A 24,870-nucleotide genomic window follows, 5' to 3' on the forward strand; every position below is an offset into this window, starting at 1 on the left:
CAACAATGAAAATACTCACATGGTCACATGGCAAACAAATCCTGTTTATTTACATTGTGTTTATTGACATTGTGTTTATTGACATGGTGTTTATTGACATGGTGTTTATTTACATTGTGTTTATTTACATTGTCTTTATTTACATTGTGTTTATTGACATTGTGTTTATTGACATTGTGTTTATTGACATTGTGTTTATTGACATTGTGTTAACTGACATTGTGTACTTGTAAATTGCTACAAAGACAACCTGTGGAACCATGCTCTCTATTTGTCTCTCCAACTCTCCTTCCCTCTCTCTTCTCTCCCTCCCTCCCCATCTCTCCTCTCCCCCCCTCCCCATCTCTCCTCTCCCCCCCCCCCCTCCTCCCCTCTCTCCCTCCCCCTTTCTCTCCTCTCCCTCCCCCTTTCTCTCTCCCCCTCCTCTTTTTTTTTTATTTTTATTTCACCTTTATTTAACCAGGTAGGCTAGTTGAGAACACCTTTATTTAACCAGGTAGGCCAGTTGAGAACACCTTTATTTAACCAGGTAGTCCAGTTGAGAACACCTTTATTTAACCAGGTAGGCCAGTTGAGAACACCTTTATTTAACCAGGTAGGCCAGTTGAGAACACCTTTATTTAACCAGGTAGGCTAGTTGAGAACACCTTTATTTAACCAGGTAGGCCAGTTGAGAACACCTTTATTTAACCAGGTAGGCCAGTTGAGAACACCTTTATTTAACCAGGTAGGCTAGTTGAGAACACCTTTATTTAACCAGGTAGGCTAGTTGAGAACACCTTTATTTAACCAGGTAGGCTAGTTGAGAACACCTTTATTTAACCAGGTAGGCTAGTTGAGAACACCTTTATTTAACCAGGTAGTCTAGTTGAGAACACCTTTATTTAACCAGGTAGTCTAGTTGAGAACACCTTTATTTAACCAGGTAGGCTAGTTGAGAACACCTTTATTTAACCAGGTAGGCCAGTTGAGAACACCTTTATTTAACCAGGTAGGCCAGTTGAGAACACCTTTATTTAACCAGGTAGTCCAGTTGAGAACACCTTTATTTAACCAGGTAGTCCAGTTGAGAACACCTTTATTTAACCAGGTAGTCCAGTTGAGAACACCTTTATTTAACCAGGTAGGCCAGTTGAGAACACCTTTATTTAACCAGGTAGTCCAGTTGAGAACACCTTTATTTAACCAGGTAGGCCAGTTGAGAACACCTTTATTTAACCAGGTAGACCAGTTGAGAACACCTTTATTTAACCAGGTAGGCCAGTTGAGAACACCTTTATTTAACCAGGTAGGCCAGTTGAGAACACCTTTATTTAACCAGGTAGGCCAGTTGAGAACACCTTTATTTAACCAGGTAGGCCAGTTGAGAACACCTTTATTTAACCAGGTAGGCCAGTTGAGAACACCTTTATTTAACCAGGTAGGCCAGTTGAGAACACCTTTATTTAACCAGGTAGGCCAGTTGAGAACACCTTTATTTAACCAGGTAGGCCAGTTGAGAACACCTTTATTTAACCAGGTAGGCCAGTTGAGAACACCTTTATTTAACCAGGTAGGCCAGTTGAGAACACCTTTATTTAACCAGGTAGGCCAGTTGAGAACACCTTTATTTAACCAGGTAGGCCAGTTGAGAACACCTTTATTTAACCAGGTAGGCCAGTTGAGAACACCTTTATTTAACCAGGTAGGCCAGTTGAGAACACCTTTATTTAACCAGGTAGGCCAGTTGAGAACACCTTTATTTAACCAGGTAGGCCAGTTGAGAACACCTTTATTTAACCAGGTAGGCCAGTTGAGAACACCTTTATTTAACCAGGTAGGCCAGTTGAGAACACCTTTATTTAACCAGGTAGGCCAGTTGAGAACACCTTTATTTAACCAGGTAGGCCAGTTGAGAACACCTTTATTTAACCAGGTAGGCCAGTTGAGAACACCTTTATTTAACCAGGTAGGCCAGTTGAGAACACCTTTATTTAACCAGGTAGGCCAGTTGAGAACACCTTTATTTAACCAGGTAGGCCAGTTGAGAACACCTTTATTTAACCAGGTAGGCCAGTTGAGAACACCTTTATTTAACCAGGTCGGCCAGTTGAGAACACCTTTATTTAACCAGGTAGGCCAGTTGAGAACACCTTTATTTAACCAGGTAGGCCAGTTGAGAACACCTTTATTTAACCAGGTAGGCCAGTTGAGAACACCTTTATTTAACCAGGTAGGCCAGTTGAGAACACCTTTATTTAACCAGGTAGGCCAGTTGAGAACACCTTTATTTAACCAGGTAGGCCAGTTGAGAACACCTTTATTTAACCAGGTAGGCCAGTTGAGAACACCTTTATTTAACCAGGTAGGCCAGTTGAGAACACCTTTATTTAACCAGGTAGGCCAGTTGAGAACACCTTTATTTAACCAGGTAGGCCAGTTGAGAACACCTTTATTTAACCAGGTAGGCCAGTTGAGAACACCTTTATTTAACCAGGTAGGCCAGTTGAGAACACCTTTATTTAACCAGGTAGGCCAGTTGAGAACACCTTTATTTAACCAGGTAGGCCAGTTGAGAACACCTTTATTTAACCAGGTAGGCCAGTTGAGAACACCTTTATTTAACCAGGTAGGCCAGTTGAGAACACCTTTATTTAACCAGGTAGGCTAGTTGAGAACACCTTTATTTAACCAGGTAGGCCAGTTGAGAACACCTTTATTTAACCAGGTAGGCCAGTTGAGAACACCTTTATTTAACCAGGTAGGCTAGTTGAGAACACCTTTATTTAACCAGGGAGGCTAGTTGAGAACACCTTTATTTAACCAGGTAGGCCAGTTGAGAACACCTTTATTTAACCAGGTAGTCCAGTTGAGAACACCTTTATTTAACCAGGTAGTCCAGTTGAGAACACCTTTATTTAACCAGGTAGTCCAGTTGAGAACACCTTTTATTTAACCAGGTAGGCCAGTTGAGAACACCTTTATTTAACCAGGTAGGCCAGTTGAGAACACCTTTATTTAACCAGGTAGACTAGTTGAGAACACCTTTATTTAACCAGGTAGGCTAGTTGAGAACACCTTTATTTAACCAGGTAGGCTAGTTGAGAACACCTTTATTTAACCAGGTAGGCCAGTTGAGAACACCTTTATTTAACCAGGTAGGCCAGTTGAGAACACCTTTATTTAACCAGGTAGGCTAGTTGAGAACACCTTTATTTAACCAGGGAGGCTAGTTGAGAACACCTTTATTTAACCAGGTAGGCCAGTTGAGAACACCTTTATTTAACCAGGTAGGCTAGTTGAGAACACCTTTATTTAACCAGGGAGGCTAGTTGAGAACACCTTTATTTAACCAGGTAGTCCAGTTGAGAACACCTTTATTTAACCAGGTAGGCTAGTTGAGAACACCTTTATTTAACCAGGTAGTCCAGTTGAGAACACCTTTATTTAACCAGGTAGGCTAGTTGAGAACACCTTTATTTAACCAGGTAGGCTAGTTGAGAACACCTTTATTTAACCAGGTAGGCCAGTTGAGAACACCTTTATTTAACCAGGTAGGCCAGTTGAGAACACCTTTATTTAACCAGGTAGGCTAGTTGAGAACACCTTTATTTAACCAGGGAGGCTAGTTGAGAACACCTTTATTTAACCAGGTAGTCCAGTTGAGAACACCTTTATTTAACCAGGTAGGCTAGTTGAGAACACCTTTATTTAACCAGGTAGTCCAGTTGAGAACACCTTTATTTAACCAGGTAGGCTAGTTGAGAACACCTTTATTTAACCAGGTAGGCTAGTTGAGAACAAGTTCTCATTTGCAACTGCGACCTGGCCAAGATAAGGCATAGCAGTGTGAACAGACAACACAGAGTTACACATGGAGTAAACAATTAACAAGTCAATAACACAGTAGAAAAAAGGAAAGTCTATATATACATTGTGTGCAAAAGGCATGAGAAGGTAGGCAAATAATTACAATTATGCAGATTAACACTGGAGTGATAAATGATCAGAAGGTTATGTACAGGTAGAGATATTGGTGTGCAAAAGAGCAGAAAAATAAATAAATAAAAACAGTATGGGGATGAGGTAGGTGAAAATGGGTGGGCTATTTACCAATAGACTATGTACAGCTGCAGCGATCGGTTAGCTGCTCAGATAGCAGATGTTTGAAGTTGGTGAGGGAGATAAAAGTCTCCAACTTCAGCGATTTTTGCAATTCGTTCCAATCACAGGCAGCAGAGAACTGGAACGAAAGGCGGCCAAATGAGGTGTTGGCTTTAGGGATGATCAGTGAGATACACCTGCTGGAGCGCGTGCTACGGATGGGTGTTGCCATCGTAACCAGTGAACTGAGATAAGGCGGAGCTTTACCTAGCATGGACTTGTAGATGACCTGGAGCCAGTGGGTCTGGCGACGAATATGTAGCGAGGGCCAGCCGACTAGAGCATACAAGTCGCAGTGGTGGGTGGTATAAGGTGCTTTAGTGACAAAACGGATGGCACTGTGATAAACTGCATCCAGTTTGCTGAGTAGAGTGTTGGAAGCAATTTTGTAGATGACATCGCCGAAGTCGAGGATCGGTAGGATAGTCAGTTTTACTAGGGTAAGTTTGGCGGCGTGAGTGAAGGAGGCTTTGTTGCGGAATAGAAAGCCGACTCTTGATTTGATTTTCGATTGGAGATGTTTGATATGGGTCTGGAAGGAGAGTTTAGAGTCTAGCCAGACACCTAGGTACTTATAGATGTCCACATATTCAAGGTCGGAACCATCCAGGGTGGTGATGCTGGTCAGGCGTGCGGGTGCAGGCAGCGAACGGTTGAAAAGCATGCATTTGGTTTTACTAGCGTTTAAGAGCAGTTGGAGGCCACGGAAGGAGTGCTGTATGGCATTGAAGCTCGTTTGGAGGTTAGATAGCACAGTGTCCAAGGACGGGCCGGAAGTATATAGAATGGTGTCGTCTGCGTAGAGGTGGATCAGGGAATCGCCCGCAGCATGAGAAACATCATTGATATATACAGAGAAAAGAGTCGGCCCGAGAATTGAACCCTGTGGCACCCCCATAGAGACTGCCAGAGGACCGGACAGCATGCCCTCCGATTTGACACACTGAACTCTGTCTGCAAAGTAATTGGTGAACCAGGCAAGGCAGTCATCCGAAAAACCGAGGCTACTGAGTCTGCCGATAAGAATACGGTGATTGACAGAGTCGAAAGCCTTGGCAAGGTCTATGAAGACGGCTGCACAGTACTGTCTTTAATCGATGGCGGTTATGATATCGTTTAGTACCTTGAGCGTGGCTGAGGTACACCCGTGACCGGCTCGGAAACCAGATTGCACAGCGGAGAAGGTACGGTGGGATTCAAGATGGTCAGTGATCTGTTTGTTGACTTGGCTTTCGAAGACCTTAGATAGGCAGGGCAGGATGGATATTGGTCTGTAACAGTTTGGGTCCAGGGTGTCGCCCCCTTTGAAGAGGGGGATGACTGCGGCAGCTTTCCAATCCTTGGGGATCTCAGACGATATGAAAGAGAGGTTGAACAGGCTGGTAATAGGGGTTGCGACAATGGCGGCGGATAGTTTCAGGAATAGAGGGTCCAGATTGTCAAGCCCAGCTGATTTGTACGGGTCCAGGTTTTGCAGCTCTTTCAGAACATCTGCTATCTGGATTTGGGTAAAGGAGAACCTGGAGAGGCTTGGGCGAGTAGCTGCGGGGGGGGGGGGAGCTGTTGGACGAGGTTGGAGTAGCCAGGCGGAAGGCATGGCCAGCCGTTGAGAAATGCTTGTTGAAGTTTTCGATAATCATGGATTTATCGGTGGTGACCGTGTTACCTAGCCTCAGTGCAGTGGGCAGCTGGGAGGAGGTGCTCTTGTTCTCCATGGACTTCACAGTGTCCCAGAACTTTTTGGAGTTGGAGCTACAAGATGCAAACTTCTGCCTGAAGAAGTTGGCTTTAGCTTTCCTGACTGACTGTGTGTATTGGTTCCTGACTTCCCTGAACAGTTGCATATCGCGGGGACTGTTCGATGTTAGTGCAGTCCGCCACAGGATGTTTTTGTGCTGGTCGAGGGCAGTCAGGTCTGGAGTGAACCAGGGGCTATATCTGTTCTTAGTTCTGCATTTTTTGAACGGAGCATGCTTATCTAAAATGGTGAGGAAGTTACTTTTAAAGAAAGACCAGGCATCCTCAACTGACGGGATGAGGTCAATGTCCTTCCAGGATACCCGGGCCAGGTCGATTAGAAAGGCCTGCTCACAGAAGTGTTTTAGGGAGCGTTTGACAGTGATGAGGGGTGGTCGTTTGACTGCGGCTCCATAGCGGATACAGGCAATGAGGCAGTGATCGCTGAGATCCTGGTTGAAGACAGCGGAGGTGTATTTGGAGGGCCAGTTGGTCAGGATGACGTCAATGAGGGTGCCCTTGTTTACAGAGTTAGGGTTGTACCTGGTGGGTTCCTTGATGATTTGAGTGAGATTGAGGGCATCTAGCTTAGATTGTAGGACTGCCGGGGTGTTAAGCATATCCCAGTTTAGGTCACCTAACAGAACAAACTCTGAAGCTAGATGGGGGGCGATCAATTCACAAATGGTGTCCAGGGCACAGCTGGGAGCTGAGGGGGGTCGGTAGCAGGCGGCAACAGTGAGAGACTTATTTCTGGAGAGAGTAATTTTCAAAATTAGTAGTTCGAACTGTTTGGGTATGGACCTGGAAAGTATGACATTACTTTGCAGGCTATCTCTGCAGTAGACTGCAACTCCTCCTCCTTTGGCAGTTCTATCTTGACGGAAGATGTTATAGTTGGGTATGGAAATCTCAGAATTTTTGGTGGCCTTCCTGAGCCAGGATTCAGACACGGCAAGGACATCAGGGTTAGCAGAGTGTGCTAGAGCAGTGAGTAAGACAAACTTAGGGAGGAGGCTTCTGATGTTGACATGCATGAAACCAAGGCTTTTTCGATCACAGAAGTCAACAAATGAGGGTGCCTGGGGACATGCAGGGCCTGGGTTTACCTCCACATCACCCGCGGAACAGAGAAGGAGTAGTATGAGGGTGCGGCTGAAGGCTATCAAAACTGGTCGCCTAGGGCGTTGGGGACAGAGAATAAGAGGAGCAGGTTTCTGGGCATGGTAGAATATATTCAGGGCATAATGCGCAAACAGGGGTATGGTGGGGTGCGGGTACAGCGGAGGTAAGCCCAGGCACTGGGTGATGATGAGAGAGGTTGTATCTCTGGACATGCTGGTTGTAATGGGTGAGGTCACCGCATGTGTGGGGGGTGGGACAAAGGAGGTAACAGGGGTATAAAGAGTGGAACTAGGGGCTCCATTGTAAACTAAAACAATGATAACTAACCTGCACAACAGTATACAAGGCATATTGACATTTGAGAAAGACATACAGCGAGGCATACAGTAATCACAGGTGTTGAATTGGGAGAGCTAGCTAAAACAGTAGGTGAGACAACAGCTAATCAGCTAGCACAACAACAGCAGGTAGAATGGCGATTGATTAGGCAGAGAGGGTCGGATTAACTACACACAGAGCCTAAGTGCGGCTGGGGCCGACAGATAAAACATAAACAAGCAGAATGGATTACCGTGATTAATGGACAGTCCAGCATGCATCAGCTATGTAGCCAAGTGATCAGTGTCCAAGGGGCAGCGGTGGATGGGGCAGGGAAGCTGGACTGGCGAGTGTTATCCAGGTTAGAAAACTAACAATGACCAAATAGCTTGTAGCCAGTTAGCTGGTTAGCTTCTGGAGGTTCTTGAGTGTGTTCTAAAAATGTAAAGATAATAGCGGTTCCGTATCACATTGGGTGAGGCAGGTTACCGGAAGGTATAAACAAATTAAAAATCGAAAAGGGGTAGAAAGTAAATATGGGTTCAGTGAGTGTTTGGGACGCGGCGATTCAGACGGTTAGCAGGCCTGTGCTAACAAGCTAACAGTTAGTAGACGGTGCTAAACACGGTAGCAGTTAGCGGACCGGGCTAAACAAGCTAGCAGTTAGCAGGCCGAATTTGCAAGCAAGGAGATAGCAAGGGCTAGAGAGTTAGCCTTTGGGGACGTCGCGATGGGGGTATCTGTTTATTCCTCTTCATGCAGTGACATCGATGGACCGGTCGTGGGTCTGGATATTGTAGCCCAGGAGCTCAAAATGTTCCGTTTGCGATGGGAATCCGGGGATGAAAAATAAAATAAAATAATAAATAGGTCCGTTATGCTCTGGTTAGAGTCGCGTTGTTCGAACTGGCGAGAGCTTTCCGAGCTAAAGGTTAGCTGATGACCGGTTAGCTGAAGACCGCTAGCAATGTTTTGCTGAAGCTGGTAGTTCGTTGGCTAGCTTCAGTTGAGAGGTTCCAAGGTCCGAAGTAAATATAAATACTTTAGGAAAAATAGCTACGTTGGGTGAGGCGGGTTGCAGGAGAGTATTTAGAAGAAGTTGAGGTTCAGCAAAAAGTTGTAAAGATATGTGAAGAAAAAAAAACGAAAACAAACGATATATACAAGGGACACAACACGACAATACGTCCTACTGCTACGCCATCTTGGATTTTAAAGGGACATTCATAATAACATCACAACCAACATCACAACCACCTCTCCCCCTCCCCCTTTCTCTCCTCTCCCTCCCCCTTTCTCTCCCCTCCTCCCCTCCCTCTCTCCAGGTAGTAACCCTGGCCGTCTACACCTTCATCTTTGCCTGTATTATTGGTAGACAGTTCCTGGACCCAGCTCAGGGTTACCCAGGTCATGACCAGGACTTTTACGTTCCCATCTTCACTATGCTACAGTTCTTCTTCTACTCTGGCTGGCTCAAGGTATGACTGACTGACTGACTCACACCAGCTGGCTCAAGGTATGACTGACTGACTGACTGACTCGAGGTATGACTGACTGACTCACACCAGCTGGCTCAAGGTATGACTGACTGACTGACTCACACCAGCTGGCTCAAGGTATGACTGAGTGACTGGCTGATTGACTCACTGAGAGAGAGCGAGAGCGAGAGCGAGAGCGAGAGCGAGAGAGAGAGAGAGAGAGAGAGAGAGAGAGAGAGAGAGAGACACACACACACACACAGTTGTTATTGTAGTCCAGCTGGCTCAAGGTCCTGTCCTCCACAAACCTTTTTGCCTTTTGGTTTCAACCAGGGAAATTAGATGACGGTCATCAAACCCCAGTACTGTGGATAACAATGTTGGGGTTGTGATGTTATTATGAATGTCTAGTGAGAGGGAATGTGTGGTTGCAGAGTGTACAGTACTGTGGATAACAATGCTGGGGTTGTGATGTTATTATGAAGGTCTAGTGAGAGGGAATGTGTGGTTGCAGAGTGTACAGTACTGTGGATAACAATGCTGGGGTTGTGATGTCATTATGAAGGTCTAGTGAAAGGGAATGTGTGGTTGCAGAGTGTACAGTACTGTGGATAACAATGCTGGGGTTGTGATGTTATCATGAAGGTCTAGTGAGAGGGAATGTGTGGTTGCAGAGTGTACAGTACTGTGGATAACAATGCTGGGGTTGTGATGTTATCATGAAGGTCTAGTGAGAGGGAATGTGTGGTTGCAGAGTGTACAGTGTTGTGGTTGTGATGTTATTATGAATGTCTTGTGAGAGGGAATGTGTGGTTGCAGAGTGTACAGTACTGTGGATAACAATGCTGGGGTTGTGATGTTATTATGAAGGTCTAGTGAGAGGGAATGTGTGGTTGCAGAGTGTACAGTACTGTGGATAACAATGCTGGGGTTGTGATGTTATCATGAAGGTCTAGTGAGAGGGAATGTGTGGTTGCAGAGTGTACAATGTTGGGGTTGTGATGTTATTATAAATGTCTAGTGAGAGGGAATGTGTGGTTGCAGAGTGTACAGTGTTGGGGTTGTGATGTTATCATGAAGGTCTAGTGAGAGGGAATGTGTGGTTGCAGAGTGTACAGTACTGTGGATAACAATGCTGGGGTTGTGATGTTATTATGAAGGTCTAGTGAGAGGGAATGTGTGGTTGCAGAGTGTACAGTGTCAGTACACAATGTCTGTACAGCTGGTGCACCATGTCTGACAATCAATTTCATTGGATAAAAATGGGGATTTGTCAGGAGGGGAAGTATGGAACCCAAATTCTGTTGACAGTAAGATTATCTATGCCTTGTTTTTTTTTTTGTGGGATTTAATTTGTCAACCAATGTTGTAAATCCCTGATGTCACATGACTGCCTGTTGTTTGATATCACTTCCTTATCAATACATTTTTCTGGGATAATGAGCAGTGATGTGAGAGGTCCTTCTCCTTCAGGTTGCTGAGCAGCTCATTAATCCATTTGGGGAGGATGATGACGACTTCGAGGCTAACTGGTGTATCGACAGAAATCTGCAGGTTACTTTCAATCAATCAATCAATCAATCAATCAATCAACCAAACATGTGTTGCAAAGTGCCTTACAGTAACCCAGACTCGTTTTCATGTCTTTCCCAAGCCGATGTTATTGATTGATCTGTCATTTGTGCCAATCGATCATTCAGTCAATACCTGTGTTGTCTCAGGTGTCGTTGATTGCGGTGGATGAGATGCACATGAACTTCCCTCCGATGACTAAAGACATTTACTGGAACGACTCTGAGGCTCTGCCTCCCTACACCCTGGCTGCAGCCGACTACTGCATACCCTCCTTCCTCGGATCCACCAGAGAGTTGGAGTGAGGACATGACAACACGGCACGCACGCACGCACACACGCGCACGCACGCACGCACGCACGCACACACACACACAAGCACACGCGCACACACACACACACAAATGTATACTCAAGTCCTACGTATGCAAGGACACATGTGTAAAAACTCCCATCTCTCCTCAGCTAGATATCTGTCTGAGAGAAGATAGACAAGAGGGCATGACTAGAGAGGATACCGTTTTTGTGTCAAATTGACACATTTTATCTAACCCTTTTCCTAGTCTCGTGTTGCCTTACCTTCAAAATCACATTGTTTTTTTCCTAACCTAATTATCCTAACCTGCTACAAAGAGCCAATTCTGGTCAATTCTGACGAGCCGTATTCACTAATATCCATAACCTGTATACTATCTAGTCAAAACCATTACTATTCACTAATATCCATAACCTGTATACTATCTAGTCAAAACCATTACTATTCACTAATATCCATAACCTGTATACTATCTAGTCAAAACCATTACTATTCACTAATATCCATAACCTGTATACTATCTAGTCAAAACCATTACTATTCATTAATATCCATAAGCTGTATACTATCTAGTCAAAACCATTACTATTCACTAATATCCATAACCTGTATACTATCTAGTCAAAACCATTACTATTCATTAATATCCATAAACTGTATACTATCTAGTCAAAACCATTACTATTCATTAATATCCATAAACTGTATACTATCTAGTCAAAACCATTACTATTCACTAATATCCATAACCTGTATACTATCTAGTCAAAACCATTACTATTCACTAATATCCATAAGCTGTATACTATCTAGTCAAAACCATTACTATTCATTAATATCCACAAGCTGTATACTATCTAGTCAAAACCATTACTATTCACTAATATCCATAAGCTGTATACTATCTAGTCTAACGTATTCACTAATATCCATAAGCTGTATACTATCTAGTCAAAACCATTACTATTCACTAATATCCATAAGCTGTATACTATCTAGTCAAAACCATTACTATTCACTAATATCCATAAGCTGTATACTATCTAGTCAAAACCATTACTATTCACTAATATCCATAAGCTGTATACTATCTAGTCTAACGTATTCACTAATATCCATAAGCTGTATACTATCTAGTCAAAACCATTACTATTCACTAATATCCATAAGCTGTATACTATCTAGTCAAAACCATTACTATTCACTAATATCCATAAGCTGTATACTATCTAGTCAAAACCATTACTATTCACTAATATCCATAAGCTGTATACTATCTAGTCTAACGTATTCACTAATATCCATAAGCTGTATACTATCTAGTCAAAACCATTACTATTCACTAATATCCATAAGCTGTATACTATCTAGTCAAAACCATTACTATTCACTAATATCCATAAGCTGTATACTATCTAGTCAAAACCATTACTATTCACTAATATCCATAAGCTGTATACTATCTAGTCAAAACCATTACTATTCACTAATATCCATAAGCTGTATACTATCTAGTCAAAACCATTACTATTCACTAATATCCATAAGCTGTATACTATCTAGTCAAAACCATTACTATTCACTAATATCCATAAGCTGTATACTATCTAGTCAAAACCATTACTATTCACTAATATCCATAAGCTGTATACTATCTAGTCAAAACCATTACTATTCACTAATATCCATAAGCTGTATACTATCTAGTCAAAACCATTACTATTCATTAATATCCATAAGCTGTATACTATCTAGTCAAAACCATTACTATTCATTAATATCCACAAGCTGTATACTATCTAGTCTAACGTATTCACTAATATCCACAAGCTGTATACTATCTAGTCTAACGTATTCATTAATATCCATAAGCTGTATACTATCTAGTCAAAACCATTACTATTCATTAATATCCATAAACTGTATACTATCTAGTCAAAACCATTACTATTCATTAATATCCATAAACTGTATACTATCTAGTCAAAACCATTACTATTCATTAATATCCATAAGCTGTATACTATCTAGTCTAACATATTCACTAATATCCATAAACTGTATACTATCTAGTCTAACGTATTCACTAATATCCATAAACGGTATACTATCTAGTCTAATGTATTCAGTGTAATATCCATAAGCTGTATACTATCTAGTCTAACGTATTCACTAATATCCACAAGCTGTATACTATCTAGTCTAATGTATTCACTAATATCCATAACCTGTATACTATCTAGTCTAACGTATTCACTAATATCCATAACCTGTATACTATCTAGTCTAACGTATTCACTAATATCCATAACCTGTATACTATCTAGTCTAACGTATTCACTAATATCCACAAGCTGTATACTATCTAGTCTAACGTATTCACTAATATCCATAACCTGTATACTATCTAGTCTAACGTATTCACTAATATCCATAACCTGTATACTATCTAGTCTAACGTATTCACTAATATCCATAACCTGTATACTATCTAGTCTAACGTATTCACTAATATCCATAACCTGTATACTATCTAGTCTAACGTATTCACTAATATCCACAAGCTGTATACTATCTAGTCTAACGTATTCACTAATATCCACAAGCTGTATACTATCTAGTCTAACGTATTCACTAATATCCACAAGCTGTATACTATCTAGTCTAACGTATTCACTAATATCCATAAGCTGTATACTATCTAGTCTAACGTATTCACTAATATCCATAAACGGTATACTATCTAGTCTAATGTATTCACTGTAATATCCATAACCTGTATACTATCTAGACTAATGTATTCACTGTAATACCATAACCTGTATACTATCTAGTCTAACGTATTCACTAATATCCACAAGCTGTATACTATCTAGTCTAAAGTACTCACTGTAATATCCATAACCTGTATACTATCTAGACTAATGTATTCACTGTAATATCCATAACCTGTATACTATCTAGACTAACATATTCACTAATACCCATAACCTGTATACTATCTAGACTAATGTATTCACTGTAATATCCATAACCTGTATACTATCTAGTCTAACATATTCACTGTAATATCCATAACCTGTATACTATCTAGACTAAAGTATTCACTGTAATATCCTCTATCTTTCAGTCTATCGGGCATTTTTCAGTTCGGAGAGGCAGACAAAATGGACATTCACAGACAGGACAGCCACAACAGCAATCACAACTTCCGTCATGGTCGTCAAACGTCAGTCCTGGGGCACGTGCGTAGGCTTCTCAGTGTCCAGGATCCCCCAGAGCTCGTCCCTCCTCGGCCCTCCTTCAAACGTCACAGCAGTGAGGCCTTCTTCCCCTTCAGATCTGACTCCCATGACTACCCTGGATCAGACGACCAGGCCTCCCCAGGACCTGATCACACTCTGTTCCCCAGACCCAACCTCTTTAACTCCCATAACCCCCTCTCGACCAACCACCCTCTGGATACGCTACGGGAGGTTAGTAGTACTCTTTCTTCCCTGGACACTGAGCCCCGTACGCCGTCCTTCACAGACCTGCCTCAGTGGGTGGTAAGTCCACCTGCTTCTTCTGATGATCATGGGGATAGTGGTTATGGGGGTGATGGAGAGACGTGTGGGGCGTTATCTGGGGCTCCACAACCCCTGAATCATATAGAGGCCTTCTCCCAACAGACAGGGCATGAGCAGGCCTCAAGTAAGCCTGGGACTCCAGTAGATCTGTCCCCCATTGTGGAGGCTTCGGCCCTGAACACGAATCAGGGCAACAGCTGTACCCAACCGAGGCCCAAGAAGTTGAGCTGGAACGTCCCCAAAGACTGGTGTAAGCCACAGCTGTCCTTCCAGTTCTCCAGACAGGGGTCAAAGAGCTCCCTGCACAGCCTGCCTAGTCCTCAAGGCCTAGGGAGGAGGAGAGGCCGAAACACTTCCGCAGCCCTCCACTTTCCTGCTGAGCCTGCCCAGTTCCAAGCACTGCAAGTCCCCGAGACAGACATTCTGGAGTCCAATGGTCATGAGAGTGACAAGAAGGACACCAATGACAGCCAAGAGAACAAGGACAAGTCACAATCGGAGAAGTCGTAATGTTCTTCTGACATACAGTCCATATCGACCTACTGTATGAGTCACTTAACAGGCTCTCTAAGGGTGTACCCAGCATTATTAATTGACACCCTAATAAACATCAAATGTTTGTTTTATAATAAAATATAATTTATTCAGTCATCGTTCACTGTTAATCATTGTACTCACTCACAAAATGATGCAACAAAAAACAACTGATTGCATTTAAACAATTATTTATTAACTTTAGTAGAATGGAAATGCATGAATTATTCTCAAAAGATGCCAGACAGCCACTGATAATGCTGGACAGACAAACGTTCAGCCTTCCCATGAAGCACTTCTGTCTCAGTGATGATGACAGGAGGTGCAGCATGGTGATTCCATGCATCGCTTCATCCACTCTTCTATCACTATCCTTCCTTTCTTTCTTTCTTTATTTCTTTCTTTCTTTCTTTCTTTCTTTCTTTCTTTCTTTCTTTCTTTCTTTCTTTCTTTCTTTCTTTCTTTCTTTCTTTCTTTCTTTCTTTCTTTCCTTCCTTCCTTCCTTCCTTCCTTCCTTCCTTCCTTCCTTCCTTCATATCTCCTTCTATCATCCATCCATCCATCACTCCCTACTTCCATCGCTCCATTTACCCTTCCCACCTCCCATCTATCTATCCATCTCTGCATCCAACGTTGTATAGCGTGTGTGTCTGGCCTTAGCGAAGCCCACCCTGTCCTGTCCCCGGTCATAGATGCTATAGTAATCAGAGAGGAACACGTCCCCTAAGATCCACAAAGGATCCGTCGAGGAGGGCAGATCCTCCCCCTGGAACCCACTGAAACAGATCTCATGATCACCCATCAACTCCTGAAGAGAGGGAGGGAGGAGGGAGAGGAGGAGGAGAGAGGAGGAGGGAGGAGGAGGGAGGAGAGAGAGGAGGAGAGAGAAGGAGGGAGAGGAGGAGGGAGGAGAGAGACGGAGGGAGGAGAGAGAGGAGGAGAGAGAAGGAGGGAGAGGAGGAGGGAGGAGGGAGAGGAGGAGGGAGGAGAGAGAGGAGGAGGGAGAGAAGGAGAAAGGAGGAGGAGGGAGGAGAGAGGAGGAGAGAGAAGGAGGGAGGAGGGAGAAGAGGAGGGAGGAGAGAAAGGAGGAGGGAGAGAAGGAGAAAGGAGGAGGAGGGAGGAGAGAGGAGGAGAGAGAGGAGGAGGGAGGAGAGAGGAGGAGAGAGAAGGAGAGAGAAGGAGGGAGCAGAGAGAGGAGCAGAGAGAAGGAGAGAGAAGGAAAGAGAAGAAGAGAGGAGTGAGTGAGAAGGAGAGAGAAGGAGAGAAGGAGGGAGAAGGAGACAGAAGGAGGGAGAAAAGGAGAGAGGAGGGAGAAGGAGAGAGGAGAGAGAAGGAGAGAAGGAGGAAGGAGGGAGAGAAGGAGGGAGAAGGAGAGGAACGGAGAGAAGGAGAGAGAAGTAGAGAGAAGGAGGGAGAGAGAAGGAGAGAGGAGGGAGGAGAGAGAAGGAGGGAGAGAAGGAGGGAGAAGTAGAGAGAAGTAGAGAGAAGGAGGGAGAGAGAAGGAAGGTAAAGGAGGGAGGAGAGAGAAGGAGGGAGAGAAGGAGGGAGAAGGAGAGAGAAGTAGAGAGAAGGAGGGAGAGAGAAGGAAGGTAAAGGAGAGAGAGAGTGAGTGTGTCAGAAATATGACAACAATCATAACAACCACTCACCAAATACCATATGTTTTTTGACACAGGCCTACCGTAGGACACAAAAAAATGTATATCTATAATTTATACTAAAATTATTATCACACACAAGTTAAAGTATATACTGTAATAGTATGTATGCCGAAATCTGGAAATATCTCACTTGTCATGTTCATTCACTGTCTGTTGGACCAGTACCCACCCTTTTGACGTAGGACTCAGCAGTGAGCACGTATTCCACCCCGTTGAGCGTGATGGTCACCTGGGGCAGGCTGGAGATTCGGGCGCAGTCAATCAGGTACTGCAACACATTTTTCCTCATTGAAAAGCATTGAAAAGAATTGGAATTTCAGTGTACTTCCTGAATCAACTGGAATGTAAATGGCATTGAGCCTCGTGCAGCCCCTGTAACTCTACAGAGACCGGCATGGAATGGGGACACTTCTCCAATGGAGGTGGGGGTAGCTCCTATCACTAGTAGTACTAGTAGTAGTAGTAGTACTAGTAGTAGTAGTAGTAGTAGTAGTAGTAGTAGTAGTACTAGTAGTAGTAGTAGCAGTAGTAGTAGTAGTAGCAGGATTAGTAGTAGTAGTAGTAGTAGTAGTAGTAGTAGTAGTAGTAGTAGTAGTAGTAGTAGTAGCAGGATTAGTAGTAGTAGTAGTAGTAGTAGTAGTAGCAGGATTAGTAGTAGTAGTAGTAGTAGTAGTAGTAGTAGTATTAGTAGTAGTAGTAGTAGTAGTAGTAGTAGTAGTAGTAGTAGTACTAGTAGTAGTAGTAGTAGTAGTAGTAGTAGTAGCAGTAGTAGTAGCAGGATTAGTAGTAGTAGCAGTAGTAGTAGTAGTAGTAGTAGTAGTAGTAGTAGTAGTAGTAGTAGTAGTAGTAGTAGCAGTAGTAGTAGCAGGATTAGTAGTAGTAGCAGGATTAGTAGTAGTAGTAGTAGTAGTAGTAGTAGTAGTAGTAGTAGTAGTAGTAGTAGTAGTAGTAGTCGTAGTAGATGTAGCAGCAGTAGTAGCAGGATTAGTAGTAGTAGTAGTAGTAGTAGTAGTAGTAGTAGTAGTAGTAGTAGTAGCAGTAGTAGTAGCAGGATTAGTAGTAGTAGCAGTAGTAGTAGTAGTAGTAGTGGTGGTGGTAGTAGCAGTAGTAGTAGAAGCAGTAGAAGTAGTAGCAGCAATAGTAGCAGGATTAGTAGTAGTAGCAGCAGTAGTAGTAGTAGCAGTAGTAGTAGCAGGATTAGTAGTAGTAGTAGTAGCAGTAGTAGTAGTGGTGGTAGTAGCAGTAGTAATAGCAGGATTAGTAGTAGTAGTAGTAGTAGTGGTGGTAGTAGCAGTAGTAGTAGTAGTACTAGTAGTAGTAATAGCAGCAGTAGTAGTAGTAGTAGCAGCAGTAGCAGTAGTAGTAGTAGTAGCAGTAGCAGTAACAGCAGTAGTAGCTGTAGTGGTAATAGTAGTAGTAGCAGCAGCAGTAGGAGCAGTAGTAATAGTAGTAGTAGCAGCAGTAGTAGCAATAGTGGTTATAGTAGTATTTGCAGTAGTAGTAATAGTAGGAATAGCAGCAGCAGTAGTAGCAGTAGTAGTAATAGTAGTAGTAGCAGCAGTAGTGGTAATAGTAGTATTTGCAGTAGTAGTAGCTGTAGTAATAGTAGTTGTTACATCTGCTCCTGCCACACCTACTTCTCATCCTGAACCTCCCTAAACCTGCCACCACTCCCCAGTGCTCTCCCTCTCTCTCTCTCTGTGTGTATGTGATTGTGTGAGTGGAGACAGGTGTGCTGGAAGCAGAGCAGATTCCCACCAACTGCAAACTGTTCCATAATCAAGAACCCTTCCCTGCCCTGGATCCCTGCTTCCCTGCCCTGGATCCCTGCTTCCCTGCCCTGGATCCCTGCTTCCCTGCCCTGGATCCCTGCTCTACTGCTTCAATGGATTCCGCTCCAGACCTGCTTACACGGATCCTAATCTCCTTGCCCCCCAGACTCAGCCTCAGTCCGGATTCCCTACTACCCTGCCATTGATTCCCCTGGACTGCACCCCATCTCCTCCCCCGCTATTCAATAAATACATTGGTTTACCTATCCTTGTCTCCTCGTCTCCTTGTCTCCTCGTCTGAGTCTGCATTTGGGTTCACCTGCTCCGCCAGGAGGAGGCAGAGTGGCTCATAATGGCTGGGATGGTATCAAACACGTGGTTGATACATTCCATTGACTCCATTCCGGCACTAAATCTCAGTGCTAGAGATGTCTCTAGAGATCCTGGTTCAATCCCGGGCACTATCACAACTGGCCATGATCGGGAGGGCGGCGCACACTTGGCCCAGCATCATCCGGGTTATGGGAGGGTTTGGCCATCATTGTAAAATAAGAATGTGTTCTTGCCTAATAAAATAAAAGGCAGTTGGTAGTATATGTTATATTACCTCTCCAATGGAGGTGGGGGTAGCTCCTATCAGCTGTTGTAGAGCGAGGATGTCACGGGTGGGGCCGATGATGAGAGACGTGCCTGTATCAATGACGGCCTGACAGCCGCGGGGACAGAAAGTCAAGGCTCCCTGGACCTGTATGCTGCAGTGGAAGAGGTGGAGCAAAACACGTGTTCAGAACTACAGGGAGATGACCTTTTTTACAAGAATTCAACCTCTAATTCGGCTGCCATTTTGGTTTACTAGGATACAGCAACAAGATGAGACGAAAGGGACTTTTCTGACCGGCGTCCCATTGACTTCCTGACTAGCCAAAAACCTGCCCTAACCTTAACCTAACCCTTAACCCTAACCTTCTTTTAACCAATTCTGAAATGTAATATTGGTTTGTACGTCACCCACGTCCCCTTAGTTTTCCCCACAGCATCACAATTGAAATTGGGGACAATTCCACTATTTCCCCAGCACAATATTCTCCTTTTTCTCAGTCATATCAAATGATCAAACAGCTGCCTCACTCTTGTGGGCAGCCCTACTACTAACTGTGGATATGTCCCCTGGTTTGACAGAGGGACAACTTGATATGAGTTATCCTGGTTCTGACCCAGTTTGACAGCAGGACAACATGATATGAGTTATCCTAGTTCTGACCCAGTTTGACAGCAGGACAACATGATATGAGTTATCCTAGTTCTGACCCAGTTTGACAGCAGGACAATATGATATGAGTTATCCTAGTTCTGACCCAGTTTGACAGCAGGACAACATGATATGAGTTATCCTAGTTCTGACCCAGTTTGACAGCAGGACAACATGATATGAGTTATCCTAGTTCTGACCCAGTTTGACAGCGGGACAATATGATATGAGTTATCCTAGTTCTGACCCAGTTTGACAGCAGGACAACATGATATGAGTTATCCTAGTTCTGACCCAGTTTGACAGCAGGACAACATGATATGAGTTATCCTAGTTCTGACCCAGTTTGACAGCAGGACAACATGATATGAGTTATCCTAGTTCTGACCCAGTTTGACAGCGGGACAATATGATATGAGTTATCCTAGTTCTGACCCAGTTTGACAGCAGGACAACATGATATGAGTTATCCTAGTTCTGACCCAGTTTGACAGCAGGACAACATGATATGAGTTATCCTGGTTCTGACCCAGTTTGACAGCAGGACAATATGATATGAGTTATCCTAGTTCTGACCCAGTTTGACAGCGGGGCAATATGATATGAGTTATCCTAGTTCTGACCCAGTTTGACAGCGGGACAATATGATATGAGTTATCCTAGTTCTGACCCAGTTTGACAGCAGGACAATATGATATGAGTTATCCTAGTTCTGACCCAGTTTGACAGAGGGACAACATGATATGAGTTATCCTGGATCTGACCTGGACATCTTGATCTGCCAGTAGCTCTTCAGGGTAACAGGGTTCCAGTTGATGGGTCCACTGTAGAGCGCCTCGTCCATCCCTCCTATTAGCAACTCTCCCCCTGGGTCCCTCGGCATCTTACTCCTGGAAGCAGAAGCAACCAAATTACAATGGGTAAATGGATCAATTCTGCTCCTCTAGATCAGTCAGGGAGAGTGGGATTAGTCGAGACACACTTGTCTCTAGGAAACCATAGACAAAATGCATAAAAACTGGATTAGAGTGTCTGTTTATTGACTAGATTAGAGTGTCTGTTTATTGACTAGATTAGAGTGTCTGTTTATTGACTAGATTAGAGTGTCTGTTTATTGACTAGATTAGAGTGTCTGTTTATTGACTAGATTAGAGTGTCTGTTTATTGACTAGATCAGATATACTCTGTGGTCCTGGGTAGTGTATTTACCATCATCATCATCAACATCATCAATAACAACATCATCATCATCATCAATTACAACATCATGATGGGTAGACAGTCAGATATACTCTGTGGTCCTGGGTAGTGTATTTACCATCATCATCATCATCATCAATAACAACATCATGATGGGTAGACAGTCAGATATACTCTGTGGTCCTGGGTAGTGTATTTACCATCATCATCATCATCAATAACAACATCATGATGGGTAGACAATCAGATATACTCTGTGGTCCTGGGTAGTGTATATGTGTTCTGTACCTACTTGCTGAGGTAGAAGGAGAAGATGGGTTGGTCCACAGACTTCTGGTTCATGATGCTGTCGAAAACGGGCGTCCCCAGTTCCTCAGCCAGGGAGGGGTACCCCAAGCCCAGCACCCCGTCAAACTTAGCCATGACAAAAACAAAACCTGGCTCGTACACCGACTCTCCGAACTCCTGGTTTTTCACCGTCAACGGGCCAATCTGGACAACCACAGGGACGTGTCAGGTGAATGAATGACTGTATATATGTCCTCCCACACCTGATAAACTAGTTAACGTTGGACAACCACAGGGACGTATCAGGTGGATGAATGACTGTATATATGTCCTCCCACACCTGATAAACTAGTTAACGTTGGACAACCACAGGGATGTGTCAGGTGAATGAATGACTGTATATATGTCCTCCCACACCTGATAAACTAGTTAACATTGGACAACCACAGGGACGTGTCAGGTGAATGAATGACTGTATATATGTCCTCCCACACCTGATAAACTAGTTAACGTTGGACAACCACAGGGACATGTCAGGTGAATGAATGACTGTATATATGTCCTCCCACACCTGATAAACTAGTTAACGTTGGACAACCACAGGGACGTGTCAGGTGGATGAATGACTGTATATATGTCCTCCCACACCTGATAAACTAGTTAACGTTGGACAACCACAGGGACATGTCAGGTGAATGAATGACTGTATATATGTCCTCCCACACCTGATAAACTAGTTAACGTTGGACAACCACAGGGACGTGTCAGGTGGATGAATGACTGTATATATGTCCTCCCACACCTGATAAACTAGTTAACGTTGGACAACCACAGGGACGTGTCAGGTGAATGAATGACTGTATATATGTCCTCCCACACCTGATAAACTAGATAACGGTGCATTGTATACGTGATGCTGTCATACCAGCCAACGGCTCAATCCTTTCAAAACATTTACACCTTCTAAAGTAAACAAAGCATCAGGAAACAATGTTGCCCCCCACAAATGATGCAGCCCCCCCCCCCCTCCTCTATTGCAAGACCCATCATTCACCCACGTTTAGTTAAAATAGTGCCAGTGCTGTTAGAGACATCGCATATGAGCCTAATGTATGAACGGAGACAGATCCACAGTCATCTCCCCGATTTCATCGTGGGGGACAATGATATATACCATCTAATGATATCATATGTGTTTACTACAATCCCCACTGGAAGCTGAGCTGACAGAAACGACACTGTAATTAATTTGGGAAAGTGGGCAGTACAGGGATAGGGGCTGGGAATATTGTGTCACCTTGAGGACTTCCCTGCCCATGATGCCCAGCATGTGTCCCTTGCCATAGTGGATGCCAAACATCCTGCCGTCGTGGGTGAACGTGCTGGACTCAAAGGCCTTGAACTTGCGGTGCATGCCTGGAGAGAGAGAGAGAGAGAGAGAGAAAGAGAGAAAGGGGGAGAGAGAGAGAGAGAGAGAGAGAGAGAGAGAGAGAGAGAGAAAGAGAGAAAGGGGGGGAGAGAGAGAGAGAGAGAGAGAGAGAGAGAGAGACAGAGAGACAGAGAGAGAGAGAGAAGGAGAGAGAGAGAGAGACAGAGAGGGAGAGAGAGGGAGAGAGAGAGAGAGAGGGAGAGAGAGAGAGAGAGAGAGAGAGAGAGAGAGAGAGAGAGAGAGAGAAAGAGAGGAGGAGAGAGGGTGGAACACAGTGACCTATAGAGGCCAGTCTGCTCTTGTCTGTGTCACACAGTCAGCAGATAAACACTGACTCTAGATAAACAGGAATACATTAGTCTGTTTGGAACAGATTCTAGGTACATCTAGGTACATCTGTTTTATAGTGTGGTCCAGTACCAAAAAACAGATTGGATTAAGCACAGAAATACAAATGTCTGTTTACCCGTAAATACATGTCACATGACCATAATACATCTTGCTCTTTGGTACCATTCAGATAAACATGATTGTTGTAAAATAGTTATTTTGTCCCCTAGGTGTAGGTTCCGTTAATCCCCAGCTGTGTTCTAAAGTCTCACCACAGGCCTCTGAGACGCAGTAAGAGGATGGGACCCACAGGTCAGACGATCCCGTATCAAACACTACGGTGAAGTTCTGTTTCGGAGTACCCAGGCTGATCAGTCCATAGTACTGGGCCTGGACAATCACACACAGGGAACACATTGGCATTTGTCCATTCGTGTATTCTGAAATCTATACAGTGTGTTGATCAACTCTTCAGAAATGTAGAGGTCGGACTTCAACACAGTGACACGATAAAAGTACGATAACGTGTTTTGATGTTTTTCAATATACTGGACTGATGATTGTTTTTCTCTCTCCATATAATACACCAGATACCACAACAGAGTCCCTTGTTCTCTCTCCATATAATACACTAGATACCACAACAGAGTCCCTTGGTAGGGAACCAGCAGTTATTACACTTCCATTCAGTCCCACTTACATCCATGAAGTTGTAGAGCCTCTCGCTGCTCTTACCCAGCCTGAGAGAGGGGATACCAGGGGGGTAACACTGGGCGTACCTCCGGTTGAACACATCAGGCTGGTGGTCCCTCATGAAGTCCTCCAGGCGATTGGAGGCTCTCAGCTGGGTACGCACAGAGAGCATCTGACGCAGGGGGATCCTGGACCGAACACACTCAGGTTGGTGGCCATACTGAGGTAGTTTAGATACAGTACACTTGTAGAACTTTTTCATCCACCAGCAAGTCAGACTTTCGGCTGCTGAAGGTAATGTGTCCCCGGTTGAAAACCTCTTTCATTCCTCACTTACTTCTTATACTGATTCTAATCAGGGTCGGGACAGATGATATATTTTTGGGGTTAGGGGCCCCCTGGGAACGTGCCCGCTCTGTAATCCGAACCTGATTCTCAGGCATTACCATAAATATACAGGTAGGGCAAAAATATTATTTTCAAGTATCTTGAAAGGTTTTCAAACAAAGGACAAATGTTTAGGATCTGTCAGTTCTTACCTGATCAGCCCATGTGCAGTCCAGGAACAGCAGATCAGCGTCAACACAGTCCACCTCATCCTGACTGGTAGTGTCTGTCAGTGGCGGCTGTAGACACAACGGACTGGCTGCCGTTCAGCACTGAGAGGAAAGGGTAGGAGGTGAAAATGGGTGGATCTCATTTCCTTGATTCCTCACGTCCTCTCTTTATGCCTCCTCTGAATTCTCATTCAATGGATTTGGAGGTGAGGAGTCAGAGAAACGCAATTGATATTCTCCAATGGACTTCTGATCCCAGTAAGACCAGCCCTAACACAGCCCAGCATATCCCTCCAGGGGAAATGACAGTGAGACAGTAAAACTACGAGGATCTATGTGTTATGGATGTGTAACGTCCAGGATTGATTGATGCATTCTTGAATGTTTTCAAGTGGATATTGTACTTCCTTGATTCTGGGTATTTGAGATTGTTGGATTCCCAAATATACATAAAAACACCTCCCATATTAGTCTAAACATCTATCCGGATACTTTTAACAGACTCTCAGGTTGAGGTGACCGAGACCTGCTATTGGTGTTCACGTTAGGTAAATACCCGTGTTTACTAGAGATCAAAGAGTCAATCAGACGATAACCAAAAGCAGCTCGGGTAGTACAATGTGTACAGAAGAGATTTAGATGTCAAAGTCAAACGCGTGATCGTCTTCTTGTCATGGTGTTAATGTTAAAAATAGAGTCATGTTCTTAACATTATAGTACATCTATATCCTTCATATGTTATAGTACATTTGGGCTTCCGGGTGGCGCAGCGGTCTAAGGCATTGCATCTCAGTGCAATAGGTGAACACTACAGGCCCTGGTTGGAATCCAGGCTGTATCACATCTGGCCGTGATTGGGAGTCCCCATTGGGCGTCGCACAATTGACCCAGCGTCGTCC

General features: G+C 43.8%; 2 protein-coding genes across 7 annotated transcripts in view; one reads left to right on the forward strand and one right to left on the reverse strand.

The window, feature by feature from the left end:
* LOC139394512 (bestrophin-3-like) overlaps positions 1–14,906 on the forward strand; it is a 23,756-nt gene extending 8,850 nt beyond the window's left edge. For 3 of the 5 annotated variants that reach the window (XM_071142587.1, XM_071142591.1, XM_071142590.1), the window contains exons 7-10: positions 8,649–8,801; positions 10,275–10,355; positions 10,523–10,674; positions 13,820–14,906. In XM_071142587.1, the coding sequence (XP_070998688.1) occupies positions 8,649–8,801; positions 10,275–10,355; positions 10,523–10,674; positions 13,820–14,768 (1,335 nt within the window). In that variant the 3' untranslated portion in view covers positions 14,769–14,906. The remainder of the gene's footprint in view (positions 1–8,648; positions 8,802–10,274; positions 10,356–10,522; positions 10,675–13,819) is intronic. The other 2 variants (XM_071142589.1, XM_071142588.1) reach the window with 1 other exon arrangement.
* LOC139394514 (cathepsin D-like) lies at positions 14,876–24,281 on the reverse strand. 2 transcript variants are annotated; one of them, XM_071142592.1, is made up of 9 exons: positions 23,954–24,281; positions 23,422–23,602; positions 22,994–23,111; positions 22,260–22,378; positions 20,967–21,166; positions 20,239–20,364; positions 18,833–18,977; positions 16,623–16,721; positions 14,876–15,600 (listed from the first exon to the last, which is right to left on the reverse strand). In XM_071142592.1, exons 1-9 carry the CDS (start codon positions 24,010–24,012, stop codon positions 15,400–15,402), a joined length of 1,248 nt encoding a protein of 415 aa, XP_070998693.1. In that variant the 5' UTR covers positions 24,013–24,281; the 3' UTR covers positions 14,876–15,399. The 2 variants fall into 2 exon arrangements, with proteins under 2 accessions (XP_070998693.1, XP_070998694.1); XM_071142593.1 differs by having other exon boundaries at positions 15,251–15,600; positions 16,584–16,721; positions 23,954–24,058.
* Between the last annotated feature and the right edge of the window lie 589 nt (positions 24,282–24,870).

The sequence above is a fragment of the Oncorhynchus clarkii genome, unplaced genomic scaffold (genome assembly GCF_045791955.1).
Source record: "Oncorhynchus clarkii lewisi isolate Uvic-CL-2024 unplaced genomic scaffold, UVic_Ocla_1.0 unplaced_contig_800_pilon_pilon, whole genome shotgun sequence".
Lineage (NCBI taxonomy): Eukaryota > Metazoa > Chordata > Actinopteri > Salmoniformes > Salmonidae > Oncorhynchus > Oncorhynchus clarkii.